Consider the following 15,182-nt stretch of genomic DNA (forward strand, 5'->3'; position numbering starts at 1 on the left):
TTGAAATCAAAATACAAATTGCAAAAACTGTTGTAGCAGCTTTTTCAAGTTTCCCTCTGGGATTTGAGGAGCTCAGCATTTACCATTCGCTGTGCTATAACAACTGGAGCTTGCAGTTATTGGAAATCAATGTGGCCACTCTACAGGAGGTCTGAGATCTGCATCAATAGGGCAACTAACTGTTACTCCTTAACCAACCAGATTGAAGAATCCTTACTGAGACACTCCCTACAAGGAAGTGCAGGTTACAATAGTTTATTCTTCGTCAAATCATGTACAGCAGTAGTTCTCCAACTATGGATCGTGACCCCAATTGGTATCACAGAAACAGCAAATGGGGTCACAATCTCCCCTTCCTCCGAGACTGTGCCCCACACCAGAACCAAGATACAGGCAACGTCTGGCCTTATCCTGCTCTTCTCTTGGTCTCTCTCTTCCTCTCAGAGTTGAAGAAAAAATGTCCGCCTAGTGCCAACACCAACAACAAGTTTGACGCACAAGTCATTAATTTTCTCCACTCCCTTCATCCTTCTCCCACTGAACCTGATCTCAGCCAAACCGCTGGAAGTTTCCTCTCTCATCTCAAGACCATTTAAAAATGTTAACGATAGGGTTCGCAGTCCACACCGGCTTGGGTTGCAGCTGTCAGAGCTGCTACACTATTTAAAAACAAAAAAACTGGTCATGAGGACTCGAAACGTCAACTCTTTTCTTCTCCGCCGATGCTGCCAGACCTGTTGAGTTTTGCCAGGTAATTCTGTTTTTGTTCTGCTACACTATTTCTCTGGCTGCCACCAGCTGGTTGACCTGTGTGCAGGGTTAGAGAGAGGGGCTGATTACCGTGTACATCTGTGTGCATGTAAGGGTGGCGGGGGGGAGGAGAAAGAGAGGCCGATTATAGTATGCACACGCATGTGGGAGCAGGGGAAAGGGGCTTCACTGAGCCATCTGTCATCAGGGAATATGGAGAGCTTGGCTGAAATCTCAGTGGACAGTAACTGTTGCATGCTAATGTTCTATAGCTGTTCAGGAGCGATCCATTTTTCTCAAAGCCTGGCCCCAGGATGGGAGAAGCATGGCTCCGCACTCAGGCAAGTTACTTACCTGGGGAATTAAATTCATTTTATTTGAAATTTGCCTTGTGAGTAGCAGGTTCCACAGTGAAACTGCAGCTTCTGGAACTATGAATATTATTGTGTTTCATTTGAAATCCTCAGTAGAAAATTAAAACTTTATTTGACTTGTCTCACATTAAAATCAATTATGACAAGATGGCCTTTAAGGACCTTGATGTGATATGTTATAGATCTAACGCTGAATACAAATGCAATAGTCAATAGTATCCGCTGCTTCCTGGCTAAGGGTCCATGAGCTGGATTGGCTCAGATGAAGTAATGAACTGCTGAGTCCATGAAATAACATTTTTACAAAGTACTTTAAAAACACAGATTTTAAAATAATATGGTATATGTTGATCTATAATATGCAAACTTTAATAATTAGATACTGAATATTACTGTGCTGCTTATTGCTGTTTTGTTTTTGTTGGCGCAGAGGTCACGTTAATTTTGAAGTGTTAAAATGAGGTCAACTGATGTACACAAAGCAAAGAGGAAAAGAAGGGTGAGATTAAGAGGGATAAAAAGGGGAAAACAAATTTGATTTAAAAAATCTCCAACAATTAAAATCTGTAGGAATTTTCAGTACCACAGAGGTTGCTTGGCACCAATTAAAACTAATAATGTCATTAAAAATTTACTTGCACTTGAATGGGCAAACCAACTTTTTCTGGTGTGTTTAGTGGGCATCTAGTGGGTCACTGTCATGTGTGCTCTGCCTCAAGGCAGATCCGCTAAAGCTTCATCCTGAGCCATTTTCTTGTAAGTTCTTTTTTTGTCAGTGGTGGTTTGCCATCTAGTGGGCAAGCACAGCAATTTTACATTGTTCCATGTACTTGAATGATAATAAGAGCAAGATAACGGCATAGTGAAGCGTCTGAAGGAGGATGCAACTCTGACAGCAGCTTCTTGATTTCCAGGTTTAACTGTGCATGTGCAGCTGCCAAAAGTTGCTGTACAATTTACTTCATGGTTATTTTTACTGCAAAATCCCAGTCAACATGGCAGAATGGGAGACTACTGCACATATGGGACAAACATATAGTCAAACTTTACTCGTGCAGACTACCCTTTGTCAATCTGATCTCTTCTTAGGCCAGAACCAATAATAGAATCAATAACAATTACAAGGGTATTAATTCGTCCTAGAGCTGACACTTGCCACATAAGAGACACTTTGTTACTACCTGCTTTACACCGCCTCAAGACAGGGAAAGATTAACACACTAAAACAGAAAGGCCGTAATGGAATTTGCCCAAAAGCATGTTTAAGAAGACTTCACATCAGCTGACCAATCGGTATATCACAATATTTCTGACAGTGTCTGTGCTTATTTCTTGCTCCTAAAATTTCTTACTTTGTGTTCAAACTTGCATATGCAAGAACTTGAGTACAGCTGTGGAGCAGCTGGGAATCTCAAACAAATCAACAGGTCTTTTACATTACAATACTGACATTTCTCGAGTTGCTCTGGCCTATTTATATTTCTGCTCAGTCTAACTGGAAGGTTTATCATTGGCCAATTGACTGAGACCAGAAGATTGTCAATTTGGCCCCGTGGTAGAATCTTTAGTTCATCAATAAATCGATTACTCACTGAGGGCTTGATGAAAACATTGATGCAGAGAATTATAGGCTGAGTCTGCATATGCTAAATAAATATATTTCTGCTCAGTGTCAATGTCCATCACACACCAAGAAAAACCAAGATGGCAAGTCCAGCAGTGGCTCACAAGATACATGAAAAAGTGGATCTCCCCTGCTTTATATATTAACTGTAAATGCTGATAAGAAACATATTTTCCACCAACTAGGAAAACTGTCCCTCCTTATCTTTCTCGACCTATCTGCAGCCTTTGACAATGTTGATCATCCTTACACCTTTAATCGTAGCCACAGAATCACCGTCAACGGCTTCTCTTTCTGCTCCTGCACAGTTACCTCTGGTGTCTTGCAAAAATCTCTCCTTGGCCCATTCCTATTCCTCATCAACATGCTGCCCCTCAGGAAGCACAATGTCAGTTTCCAAATGTACGTAAACGACACCCAGCTCTACCTCACCACCACTAGGGCTACCTGTACCTTGCTCGTCCTGCTTTCTACTCTTAACGTCACCATTAGCAAATATCTTAGCTAATGTCACCACTGTCAACACCTCTTTGTCCTTTTGTCTATGACATCTTTTGGCAATCTCCACCTATCGCTGGCCCTCTATCCAGCTCTATCTGTCCCACACCCCCCTTAAACCAGCTTATATTTCACCTCTTTTCTATTTTCTCTTAGTTCTGATGAAGAGTCATTCGGACTCGAAACGTTAACTGTATTCCTCTCTGCAGAAGCTGTCAGACCAGCAGAGTTTTTCCAGGTATTTTTGTTTTTGTCCTGAAGTACTGATGTCTGACCAGCAGAGGGGAAAAATAACATTTGCAATTACAATGATTTGTCACTGTAGAAGAAAGTTATTTGTGCCATAGTTATACATCGCTATAAATTATTAGGATAAAATAAATTACCAAAGTGCCTGGCTCAAGAGGTGGAGACTGGTCAGTAGGGTATAGGCGTGATACAGGACATTTGAGAATTTTCACTCCATTTTCAACCTTCACACAGTAATCCTGAATACACTGAAGCCACCACCAGACAGCATCTCTACAATTGTATCGAGCACATACTCCATTACCGAGTAAATTTGGAATTAGGCCATGCCGTAGAGTGCTGGCAAATGCAAGGATTATATTCCTGTAATTAAATTAAATATTTTCAGAACAGAGATGATTGCAGATTTTTGGTATAAAAAGATAACTAATTTACATTAATACAAGACAAATAGTTGCAAAATGAAGTCTCAAATGTAGGTCACCCAAGACTTTGGCACACAGATCACTTGAAACTCTAATTATCATTCAATGAAGAATTTGGGGTCAAACAATAGACTCACAAAACTGCAACGTTTGGCTTTTTTAAGAAGAAAAAAAACAGGCTTTAGTTGTCAAAGCAACGATGGAAATCAAAAATAAAAACAAAAATGCTGGAAAGCCTCAGCCAATCTGGCAGCACCTGTGGCAAGAGAAGCAGAGTTAACATTTCAGAGCCTTTTTTTAAAAAATATACATTTTTGGTGATGTGGCTGTATACATTTGTTTTAAGGGAAGTTATTATTCTCAGGCTACTGAGCAAAACATAAGGGTGATATTTGGTACTGTTCTATTCAACCATCATTTTGTGTGAAAGAACAAGTTTTTAATCCTACTGAAGCTGAATTCTAATCATGGAATGATGGAATGATTCCAGCATAGAAGAAGAAGGCCATTCGGCCTGAAGTGTTTGTGCCAGCACTCAGAGCGACTCAGCTAGTCCCAATTCTATGCCTTTTCCCTGAAGCCCTGGAAATTTTTTCTCTTAAGAGAATTAGAAACCAGTGTTACCACCACCACTTCTTGCACCTCCAGGGTAATGGGCCTCTTCTTTTATTGTACCTTTCTTTAAGGTCGCTTCCTTAGTATCTAAAACAGAACACTTAGCGGGCGGCTAAATTGGTTACAAATCAAATCTACTTCCAAACTGTAACCATCCTGAGTTAAACAATGCTTTTTAAAAAACACTTAAGTGTGTGTCATGTTTTTATTCTTTAATTCACTGCCACTTCCTATTTAGATTGCTCCCCAAGCCCCCAATGATCTGTTGCGCTCTTTAGTACAACTCTTAAAAAAAATGCTTTTCATTAACAATCTTTTCTACTTCAGACAAGGGGTCTCCATTTGAAATGTTATCTCGTCTACTCTTGACAGATGCTCCCTCGCCTGAATATTTCCAGAATTTTGATTTTATTTTAAATGCATCATCCATTTGGGTTTCAGAATTAGATGTACAATTTCTCATACAAGTTCATTCAGACCAAAGCAACAAACATGAGCACTCATTTCATAATGCAAGAGTGTAGGACCCTCCTTTCCAAACTCACTAGCAGCAGAAAATTCATTCTGGTCAAGTGCAGGTACCACACAGCTTAAACCCTTCCTAGAAGCATTTTGTCATTCCTCTGACATTTGCAGACTTAATCAACATGCATTGGTTAAAAAGCACTGCAGAGTGTCGCCTAGGTGCAAAGCGGGATCTCAGTTTATTTTCAGGCAAAACAAAATTTAGGTGGAGAAGAGGCAAATGTGATCAAAGACATCATACGGTGCCAAGAAGAGCAAAATAATAGCTGTAGTGTAGCTAGTTCCATTGTGGACATAGCACTGGCACAGCACAATAGGGAGAACAGCCTCCTTCAGTGCTGATGGATAAAATCCCCACACTTACACAAACTTGCCTAGGAAAATTGCCTCAGAAAATTGCCTTTCTTGGATTCTATGACGTGGTCATGCCTTACCTGGCTTCTACATAGCGTCCAGTTACCAGCATTAGACCTCTGAGAGAAATGAACGTATCTCTTCCCCAGCAGCGGAATAAACCAGCAGCAAAATGTGGCAGCCCTCAATAAGAAATTTAAAAATCCTAATTAGAAATGCTAGAATTGAAAAATAAAAAAGGCACAATGGCTTTTCAGCAAAACAATGCAAGAGGAAATTATTCAGTGACACTTAGAGAGGTTTCCTGTTGACAAGTAAAGTATGAATGCTGCATGTTACCCAAGATAGAGCACCTTAAATTTCTACAAAAAGCTGTTAAGAGCGGAACACACGTTTTTCATTACAAGCTTGCTCGAGTTATAACACTGAATGATACTTGCTCTTCAAACAATGTCACTCTGAGAAGCTCAATCATTTTGGTATAGAGGATACAGTATCAAACTAGATATATCTTGAAACGTGAAGACAAAATTGTTTCTCGTGACACAGTCTTGTTTCTTTTGGAGGTTTTTTTTAAAAAGAAATGTTGTGACTAGTTATAAAAGAATAGGAAAGCATAGCGATTCTGGAATGAAAACATAACAACATTTTCAATACATTTAAATTAAAACATAGGAAGAAAAGCGGATGCCACTTACCGGCTGCTAAGGAAACGCAGCATTGCTCCTTCTCACCAGTAATGTAATTAAGTCTATACGGAACACCTTCTATGCAACCAGACAGTTTTGGAAGAGCAGGAAATCTTCCCACTCCACACATCTGCAGCGAACTCAGAGCAAGATGCTTCACAAACGTTGAGCCATTTTGCACAAAGCTACAAAAAAAAATTACTAAGATTTCTATGGATAATTAATTTTTTTCCATCTTATAATTGTCCACTTCTCTCTTGCCTATCCTTCTGCAACACCCCACAACCTCTCCAACCCCTAATGAGAAGGTTAAGCATATTTTAAGATCAACTGGCAAAGTTATGGATGGTAATCAAACTCTCAACCAACTAAACAAGTGGACCACCTTAGTAAAACCATGGGTTTCATTTAATGCTCCAGACTGGTAGTTTTGAAAAGAGGACACATTAAATTTCGCAGGTGGGCTGTCTGCTGCCTAATCTCCCGCCCAGCCTCCACTGCAATTATACGAACAGCAGGGGGTGGGGGTACATTGGGCAGCCCACGATCCAATGGGCCAATTGAGGTTCTTAAAGTGGGCAATTATTTCCCACTTTGGGGCCTCATCCCATCACCGCTGGGATTTAACTGGCTGTGGGAGAGGCTCACGTCAAGCAACCATAGGTTTTCCTCTGTGGGTCAGTGGTGGGGTGATGACTGAAAGAGTGGGGTGGGGGTGGTCCCACCTTGGCACCCCCCTCTCACCCCAGTCTTTGGCCCTGGCACCCCTTCCCTCCACCTTGCCAGCAACCCACTATCTGTTATCCTTTCCCACCCACATTTAACTCCCACCAGGGATCCTGTGATGATCCCTGGTGAAGGCCCCAGTGTAATAATGGCAGCGGCCACTGATCCAAGTGCAGCTGCCAATACTGGAACTGGCAGCTCCCTGAGATGGAATTTCCTATTACTGAGGGGCGTAAATCCCATGGCTACTGGGTCTGAAGTTTTGGCCTAGTTTGGTTGAGGGGGCGGGGAGCAAGACTCCAGTGCCCTGCTAAATTTAGCCTCATATCTTTCGTCACTGCTTGGAGAAACAGGTTAAAGTCACATTTCATTTAACTCTACTGCAAATCTGCTATAAATGCTCTATTCACAATCGGAGGGCATTCCAAAGCACTTATGAGCCAATGCAGCACTTTAGAAGAGCAGTCACTGTAGAGAATACGGAATCACGGCAGCCAAGACATGGGCAGCAAGTTCCCACAAAGACCATTGAGATAAGTGACCAGACAGACAAGGTTTTATTGATACAGAAACAGAAAATGCTAGAAAAACTCAGGTCTAGCAGCATCTGTGGAGAGAGAAACAGAGTTAATGTTTTGAGTCCAAATGGCCCTTCTTCAGAGCTTCTTTTCGAAACGTTAACTCTGTTTCTCTCTCCACAGATACTGCTAGACCTGAGTTTTTCCAGCATTTTCTATTCCTGTTTCAGATTTCCGGCATCTGCAGTATTTTGCTTTTAAGTTTTTAACTGATATTGCTTAGGGATAAATGTTGACCTGAACATTAGGAAACTCCCCTGCTCTTCTTCCATTAGAGTTGTTGCATCTTTTACATTCACCCAAAAGGTAAGATGTGAAATCAAATCTGATCAGACAGCACCTCTGGTAGTGCAGCACAACCACAATACTCCACTGAAGTATCATTTAGATTATATGTACAAATTTCCAGAATGGGGTTTGAACTCTCAACCTTCTGACTCTCAGGTAAGACTGCTGTCACTGAGCCTTAGCAGCTATTTGTTATTTTGAGAGCTAGCCTGGCTGGAATACAGAGATGGAACATATGCTACCATTGTATAAAACTCATGTTAGACTCAACCTGGAATATTGTGCTCAGTTCTCTACATGCCTCAGGAAGAACTTATGGGCTATGAAGGGAGTGCAGCACAAATCATCATAATAGAATGGCTAAAAGGGTTAAACTATGAAGACAGGTTGAATAGACTAGGTCTATTCTCCTGTGCATAGAAGATTAAGGGGCAATCAATATTTGATAGGATCGATAGAGAGAAGCCATTTCATCTGGTGGGACATTACAGGTCAAGAGATGGTATGGGTGAGGCTTAGCCTTAAAATCAGAGCCAGGCCATCTGGGGCTGTATCAGAAAACATTTCTTTAGGAATATGTAGTAACCTGGAACTCTCTCCCCTAAGGTTAGCTCAATTGAAAATGTAAAAACTGCGATTTACACTTTTTTTTTAAGCAAACACAAAAAGATACGGAACAAATTAAGTTCAGATGCAGATCACTGAATGGCAGCACAGGCCGAGGGGCTGATGGCCTACTCCTGTTATTAACAAAGCCATCTGGATATACAACTCTATTCCTTCATCAGTGTCATTAATACATTAATAAAAAACTTTTGCTGTTATATTTGATATCTTCTGCAAGTTTATCATATTCTCTCTTTGCACCTCTTAATATTTCCTTTGTATCCTTTTGATTTTTTTTTAAAATAGTTGCTCCAGCCTGCTGTTCTGACTGCAGTTTTCCTTTTCTAAGACTTTTCTTTTAGCTCGATATCAATGCAGGCTTTGGGGTGAAATATTTGTGTTCTAACCTTTTACACCAACAAAACAATTCACCATTAATATATTTTTGTCCCCGCTTTAACATCAGACGCACCTTGACATTTGGCTCCACGTTATATCCATTATGGTTGTGTATGCCCCTACAAGGATTGCATCAAAGTAGCACGGGATAAGGTAGCGGGGAAGGCATTTGAGGTAAGCAAACATTGCTTGAAACCAGTTACCAATCTGTTAGAAAAAAGAATGCCATTATATGATGCTCTGGATTTCTAGAACAGTACACAGTGTTACTCAAAAGCTGATTTACTTTTTTCTAATCGCAAGTCACTACCAAAAATCTTCAGCTGCTATTACACAAGGGTTTGTGACATAACAAATAATCAAAATATATGTTTAGGCCTACCTCAAAATGCAATCATTTGGTTTAAAATCATTACCTTCCATTAATCTGCATTTTTTTTTTGCTTTTGTTAGAGATACGGCGCTGAATTTAATGGCCAAAGTGGTGGCCAGAAGGCTGGTGACAACCCCGCCAAGGCCATTTCTGGAAGCCCTGACAGGATTAAATGGCTATCAAGCAGTCATGGGTGCCGGGACTTCAAGAGTGGGGAATCAATTTTAAGAGTCACCAGCCAATCGGAGGGTCAGCAGCACTTCAGTCTGAGCAGACTGTAAAGGAAATATCACTTTTTCCCCCTAATGTTACTGTGGGATGCTGAAGAAGGCTTGTGTGTGGGTATACGTGAAACTAATTTAATTAAACCAAAGACAGTCAGACGTCAGAGGGGAGGGGTTAAGCTAGAATGGCAGGGGGATGGGAACCTGTGAGGAGGGGGAAACAAGGATAGAAACAAAAGACAAAAGTAGGAAGCAAAAGTGGAAGGCAGAAAAAAAACAAGGGCGAAAAACAAGTGGGGTAATAACACAAAATGAAACTAAGATGACTAACAAGGTTAAAAATGCAAGTCTAAAGGCATTGTACCTTAATGCACAGAGCATATGCAATAAAGTTGATTAATTAACAGCGCAAATAGATATAAACGGTTATGATATAGCTGCAATTACGGAGACATAGCTGCAGGGTGACCAAGGATGGGAACCGAACATCCAGGGGTATTCAATATTTAGGAAGGACAGACAAATAGGGAAAGGAGGTGGGGTAGCATTTTTAGTAAAGGAGGAAATCAATACAATAGTGAGGAAGGATATAGGCTCAGAAAATCATGATGTGGAAACTGTTTTGGTGGAGATAAGAAACATCAAGGGGCACAAAACGTTGGTGGGGGCGGTCTTTAGGCCCCCAAACAGTAATGAAGATGTAGGGGAAGACATTAAGCAGGAAATTAGAGACGCATGCAATAAGGGTACAACTGTAATCATGCGTGACTTTAATCTACATATAGGTTGGATAAACCAAACTTGCAATAATACGGAGGACGACTTCCTGGAGTGTGTACATGATGGTTTTTTAGACCAATACATTGAGGAGCCAACTAGAGAGCAGGCTACCTGGACTGGGTGTTGTGCAATGACAAATGATTAATTAACAATCTTGTTGTGCGGGGTTCCGTGGGGGAGAGCGACCATAAAATGATAGAGCTGTTCATTAGGATGGAGTGTGAAGAAGTGGAATCTGCAACTAGGGTCCTGAATCTAAATAAAGGGAACTAAAAGGGTAGGAGGCACAAGTTGGCAATGAACGGTACTAAAAAGGTTGACAGTGGATGGGCAATGGCTAATATTTAAGGAACGTATGCATGAATTACAACAATTATTCGTTCCTGTCTGGTGCAAAAATATAACAGGAAAGGTGGTTCAACCATGGTTTACAAAAGAAATTAGGGATAGTGTTGGATCCAGAAAGAGGAGACATTGACATAAAATTGACAGAAAAAGCAGCAACCCTGAGGATTGAGAACCAGTTTAGAATTCAGCAAAAGTGGACAAAAAGATTGATCAAGGAGGGGAAAATGGAGTATGAAAGTAAACATGCAAGGAATATAAAAACTGACTGTAAAAGCTTTTACAAATATGTGAAGAGAAAAAGATTAGCAAAGGCAAATATCGGTTCTTTACAGTCAGAAACGGGGGAATTAGAACAGGGAACAAAGAAATGGCAGAAGAATTCAATACATATTTTGGTTCCATCTTCACGAAGAGGACACAAATAATTTCCCAGAAATGTTAGGGAACCAAGGGTTTAGTGAGAGGGAAGAATTGAAGAAAATCAGTATTAGTGAAAAAAAAATGGTGCTTGAGAAATTAATGGGGTTAAAGGCTGAAAAATCTGCAGGGCCTGATAATCTACATCCCAGGATGGAAGGAAGTAGCCCTGGAAATACTGGATGCATTGTTACTCATCTTCCAAAATTCTATAGAATCTGGGGCAGTTCTTACAGATTGGAGGGTGGCAAATGTAACCCCTCTATTTAAAAAAGGAGAGAAAAAACAGAACTACAGAGGCCTAACATCAGTAGTGGGGAAAATGCTAGAGTCTATTATCAAATACGTGGAAAGCATTAATTGGATAAGACAAAGTCAGCATGGGTTTATGAAAGGAAAATCATGCTTAACTAATATACTAGAGTTTTTTGAGGATGTAACTAGTAGAATAAGTAAAGGAGAGCCAGTGAATGTGGTGTATTTGGATTTCAATGCGGCTTTTGATAAGGTCTTATGTAAGAGGCCAGTGGGCAAATTAAAGCACATTGGGGGTAATATACTGGCATGGACTGAGAATTGGTTGACAGACCAGAAACAGAGTGGGAATAAATGGGTCTTTTTCCGGTGACTAGTGGTATACTGCAGGGATCAGTGCTTTGGCCCCAGCTATTCACGATATATATTTATTATATATATATATATATATATATATATAAAAAAATGACTTGGATGAGGGAACCAAGTGCAATAGTTCCAAGTTTGCTGACAACATAAAACTGGGCAGGGTTGTGAGGAGGATGCAAGGCGGCTTCAGGGTGATTTAGACAAGTTGTGTGTATGGGCAAACACATGGCAGATGCAGCATCAGGTGATTAAATGTAAAGTTATGCACTTCAGTGTGAAAAACGGAAAGGCAGAGTATTCTCTAAATGGTGATATATTGGGAAATGTGGATGTACAAAGGGATCACAGTGTCCTTGTACACCAATGAAAGTAAATAGGGGGGTGCAGCAAGCAATTAGGAAGGAAATGGTATGGAAATGGAAGGAAATAGGCCTTCATTGCAAGAGGATTTGAGTTCAGAAGTCGGGGTGTCTTACTGCAGTTATACAGGGCCTTGGTAAGACCACACCTGGAGAATTGCATACAGTTTTGGTCTCCCTACCCAAGAAAGGGTATACTTGCCATAGAGGGAGTGCAGCAAAGGCTCACTAGACCGGGGATGGCAGGACTGTCGTATGAGGAGAGATTGGTTCCATTGGGCCTATTTTCACTAGAGTTTAGAGGAATGAGAGGGGATGATTGAAACGTATAAAATTTTATTAGGATTAATTAGACTAGATGCAGGAAGGATGTTTCCCCAGGTTGGGAAATCTAGAACCAGGGGCCACAGTCTCAGGATACAGAGAAGGCCATTTAGGACTGAGATGAGGAAAAGTTTCTTCACTCAGAGGGTGGTCAACCTGTGGAATTCTCTACCACAGAAGGTGGTGGAGACCGGGTCACTGAATATATTCAAGAAAGAAATTGATCATTTTTTGGATATTAGGGGCATCAAGGGGTATGGAAAGCAGGAATATGGCATTGAGATAGAGGATCAGCCATGATCATATTGAATGACAGAGCAGGCTCGAAGGGCCAAATGGCTTACTCCTAACTCCTAGTTTTTATGTGTCTATGTGCAAGGTTTGAATCAAAGGGGTTAAGTGTAAAACAGGTATTTTGAAATGGAGATGGGTGAACTAAGATGAAGTCTCAGCAGATACAGTTTGAATGGAATTTGTATTTGTAGATAAGAGGTTATTTGATTTTCAAAGGGACATGAGGTGTTTTACAACTAGTAAGATAAATAAGGCAAAGTTATTAAGTTAATTTTTCCCAAAGGTGCTGGTTATGAGAACAACATGAAAGATTATGTTCTGGGAAAAGTAACTTCCAAAGCAAGGGTGAAACAATGGGATTTACAGATCAAAGGAGAGAGAATATATTTAAAGAAAGATGGGAAGCTGTATGGTGAATAGCCCTGTGAGATCTTGAGAGGTGGACTGTGTGAAATAGACCTGTGAAAAAGCAGCCTCTAGCCACCCAGGAGAAGTGCTGGTTTGGTCTAGAGTGCAAGGCTTTGTTAAAAGCCTTGAGTTCCATTGTTGAGTGAGGGGGAGATAGAAGCTGTGAAATACCTCCCTTATAACAACAGTGGGTGCCTGTGGTAATATTGCTGATTGTTTTATAGATTAAGAATCTATTTGGACTGTTGCCTGAAAAGGGTTATGTAGTTGGGGGTCTGGTTGAGTAGAAATCTTTTGGAAACTGTTGTAAAGCTAAGTTTAACTGTGTAACTACAATCTTGTGCACGCTTAATTTTTTTTCTTTTACTAATAAATGTTTTAATTTAATCTTTAAGATCTTCAAAGATGGTAGTGGATTCTTTACTTCTGACCTCAGTGTACATACCTTCCCGTAATAAATACAAATTATGAAACCATTGAGATAGCTTGACCAGGTTTCCCTTTGGGATTTGGTCAGCCTGGCAATTACCATCTGTCACATCATAACAAGTGTCACCAGGAGCAGTGGTCACTGCTTGTACTGCAGCAGGCTTGAGACCAGCAACAATAGAGGAAGACCCAGAAGAGAGCTCATTGGGGTGAGTTTGTTATGGCCAGTCCAGGTTGAGTGAGGGTGGGTATGGAGGTCAGAAGGTACTTTTCCAGTGGGTCAGCCCTCGTCACCAATGGGTCTCTCCATGGAGTACAGGGTACTTGATCAGGATGACTCCTGTCATCAGCCCCAACCAAAGGGAGACCAGCATACCAACCTTTTCAGTGTGGTAGCTCAGCTGAGGCTTTTAAGTAGCCTTTAATTTGCCACTGAAGAACCTCAATTGGCCTCTCTGCACAAAGGCCAACCTCAACCATCCCTGCCCGACTTCATTATGGCTTGGGTGGGGGGTGGCAGGATGTGGTCAGGAAATTGACCACCCTAAGCCATCGCACCCAATTATGCAGGGCCCTCCGTCACCCAGCCTGCTCCCAATTGTAAAATTGTTTTGTTTTACAAGTGTGAGACATGCTTTTCTGATAAAAGGAATAAAAGACCTCTGAGCTTAGAATGTCCCGTAGCCAATGAAGCACTTTTAATATGTAATCACTGTTATAATGTAGGAATCATAGCATTCAATTTGTGCACAGCAAGCTGCCACAAAGTAACTGATAATGACTTATAACTCATTCTTCTGGTGATTTTTATTGAGGGATAAATACTGTCGAGGGCATCACGGGAGAGCTAAAGCCATGGAATCACTTACATCCACCTGAGAACTCAGGCCGTGTTTAATGGCTCATCTGAAAGACGCCGCATTTGACAGTGCAGCACGCTCTCTGTAATGCATTGGAGTGTCAGCCTAGATTACGTACTCAAGATTCTGGATGGAGCTCACAACCTTCTGACTCAGGAGATGAGAGAATACCAACTGAGCTACAGCAAATGCAGTGAGGTTAAATCTTTGAACAAGAGTAGAATTTCTGCGAAAAATAACAAGCAGAGCCAGAACTGAAGTGCGCTATGTTACTACATTTTAATTTGGTATTTATTGCTACACCTTTAGGAAGAATAGATTCCAATGTATATCCAATAATTTGGTTACAAAGGATAAAACTTTATTAAAATGATGCAAGAAACTTCTATTTTCTCCTCAGCAAAAGGATATTAAATGCTGTGTCTAAAAACCTGACTTAGAGAGTTGAGTTTTGAGGAGGGTGCACACACAGACACACACACCTTCACCTCATACCTCTTCAAGTTTGCCTCCATGTGTAATCAAACGACTAGAAATATAGTCCATCATCCAGTCTCCAGCCCTCAGATTTTCACACAAAGGATGTCCCAGGTCGTTCCCAGGTCTAATGTCTGCAAGTACTGATATGAACCCTAAGTAAAGCACAAGAGTCTCAGTTACATATGCCATATAAAGGTTTTCATAAGGTTAATTCCTTACTTGCATCAAAAAAAGGCTCATATATTGATCGATCCTGTAAGCTATAACACCTGGAAAACATTACTGAAATGCTAAAGGTCAATTAACTTTTATATATGAATGGTAAAACCTCCTGTGAAAGTAAGGTGCAATATAAGGTACAAGTATAAGTTGATTGGGACTTGATCCATGAAGAACACAGGTACCAGTGTTTCAAACAGATATTACACAGTATTTTTTCTTCCTTCTTCTCCCCCCACCAGTTACCTACTATTGTAGCTGAAGACATTGGCTCTTTGCTGAGAACCAGCTGTTGTGCACTCTTAAATACCACACTGAATGATTATTCTTCAGTGTAAGCTTG

At 40.7% G+C, this 15,182-nt stretch overlaps 1 protein-coding gene across 5 annotated transcripts in view; it reads right to left on the minus strand.

Annotated features, from left to right (window-relative positions):
• agla (amylo-alpha-1, 6-glucosidase, 4-alpha-glucanotransferase a) overlaps positions 1 to 15,182 on the minus strand; it is a 106,296-nt gene that overhangs the window by 18,132 nt on the left and 72,982 nt on the right. For all 5 annotated transcript variants that reach the window (XM_041207897.1, XM_041207892.1, XM_041207893.1 and 2 more), the window contains exons 22-26: positions 14,636 to 14,772; positions 8,774 to 8,907; positions 6,113 to 6,288; positions 5,495 to 5,597; positions 3,633 to 3,858 (exon numbers count right to left, since the gene is read on the minus strand). In XM_041207897.1, the coding sequence (XP_041063831.1) occupies positions 3,633 to 3,858; positions 5,495 to 5,597; positions 6,113 to 6,288; positions 8,774 to 8,907; positions 14,636 to 14,772 (776 nt within the window). The remainder of the gene's footprint in view (positions 1 to 3,632; positions 3,859 to 5,494; positions 5,598 to 6,112; positions 6,289 to 8,773; positions 8,908 to 14,635; positions 14,773 to 15,182) is intronic.

Source organism: Carcharodon carcharias, chromosome 16 (genome assembly GCF_017639515.1).
Source record: "Carcharodon carcharias isolate sCarCar2 chromosome 16, sCarCar2.pri, whole genome shotgun sequence".
NCBI classification, from domain to species: Eukaryota; Metazoa; Chordata; class Chondrichthyes; order Lamniformes; family Lamnidae; genus Carcharodon; species Carcharodon carcharias.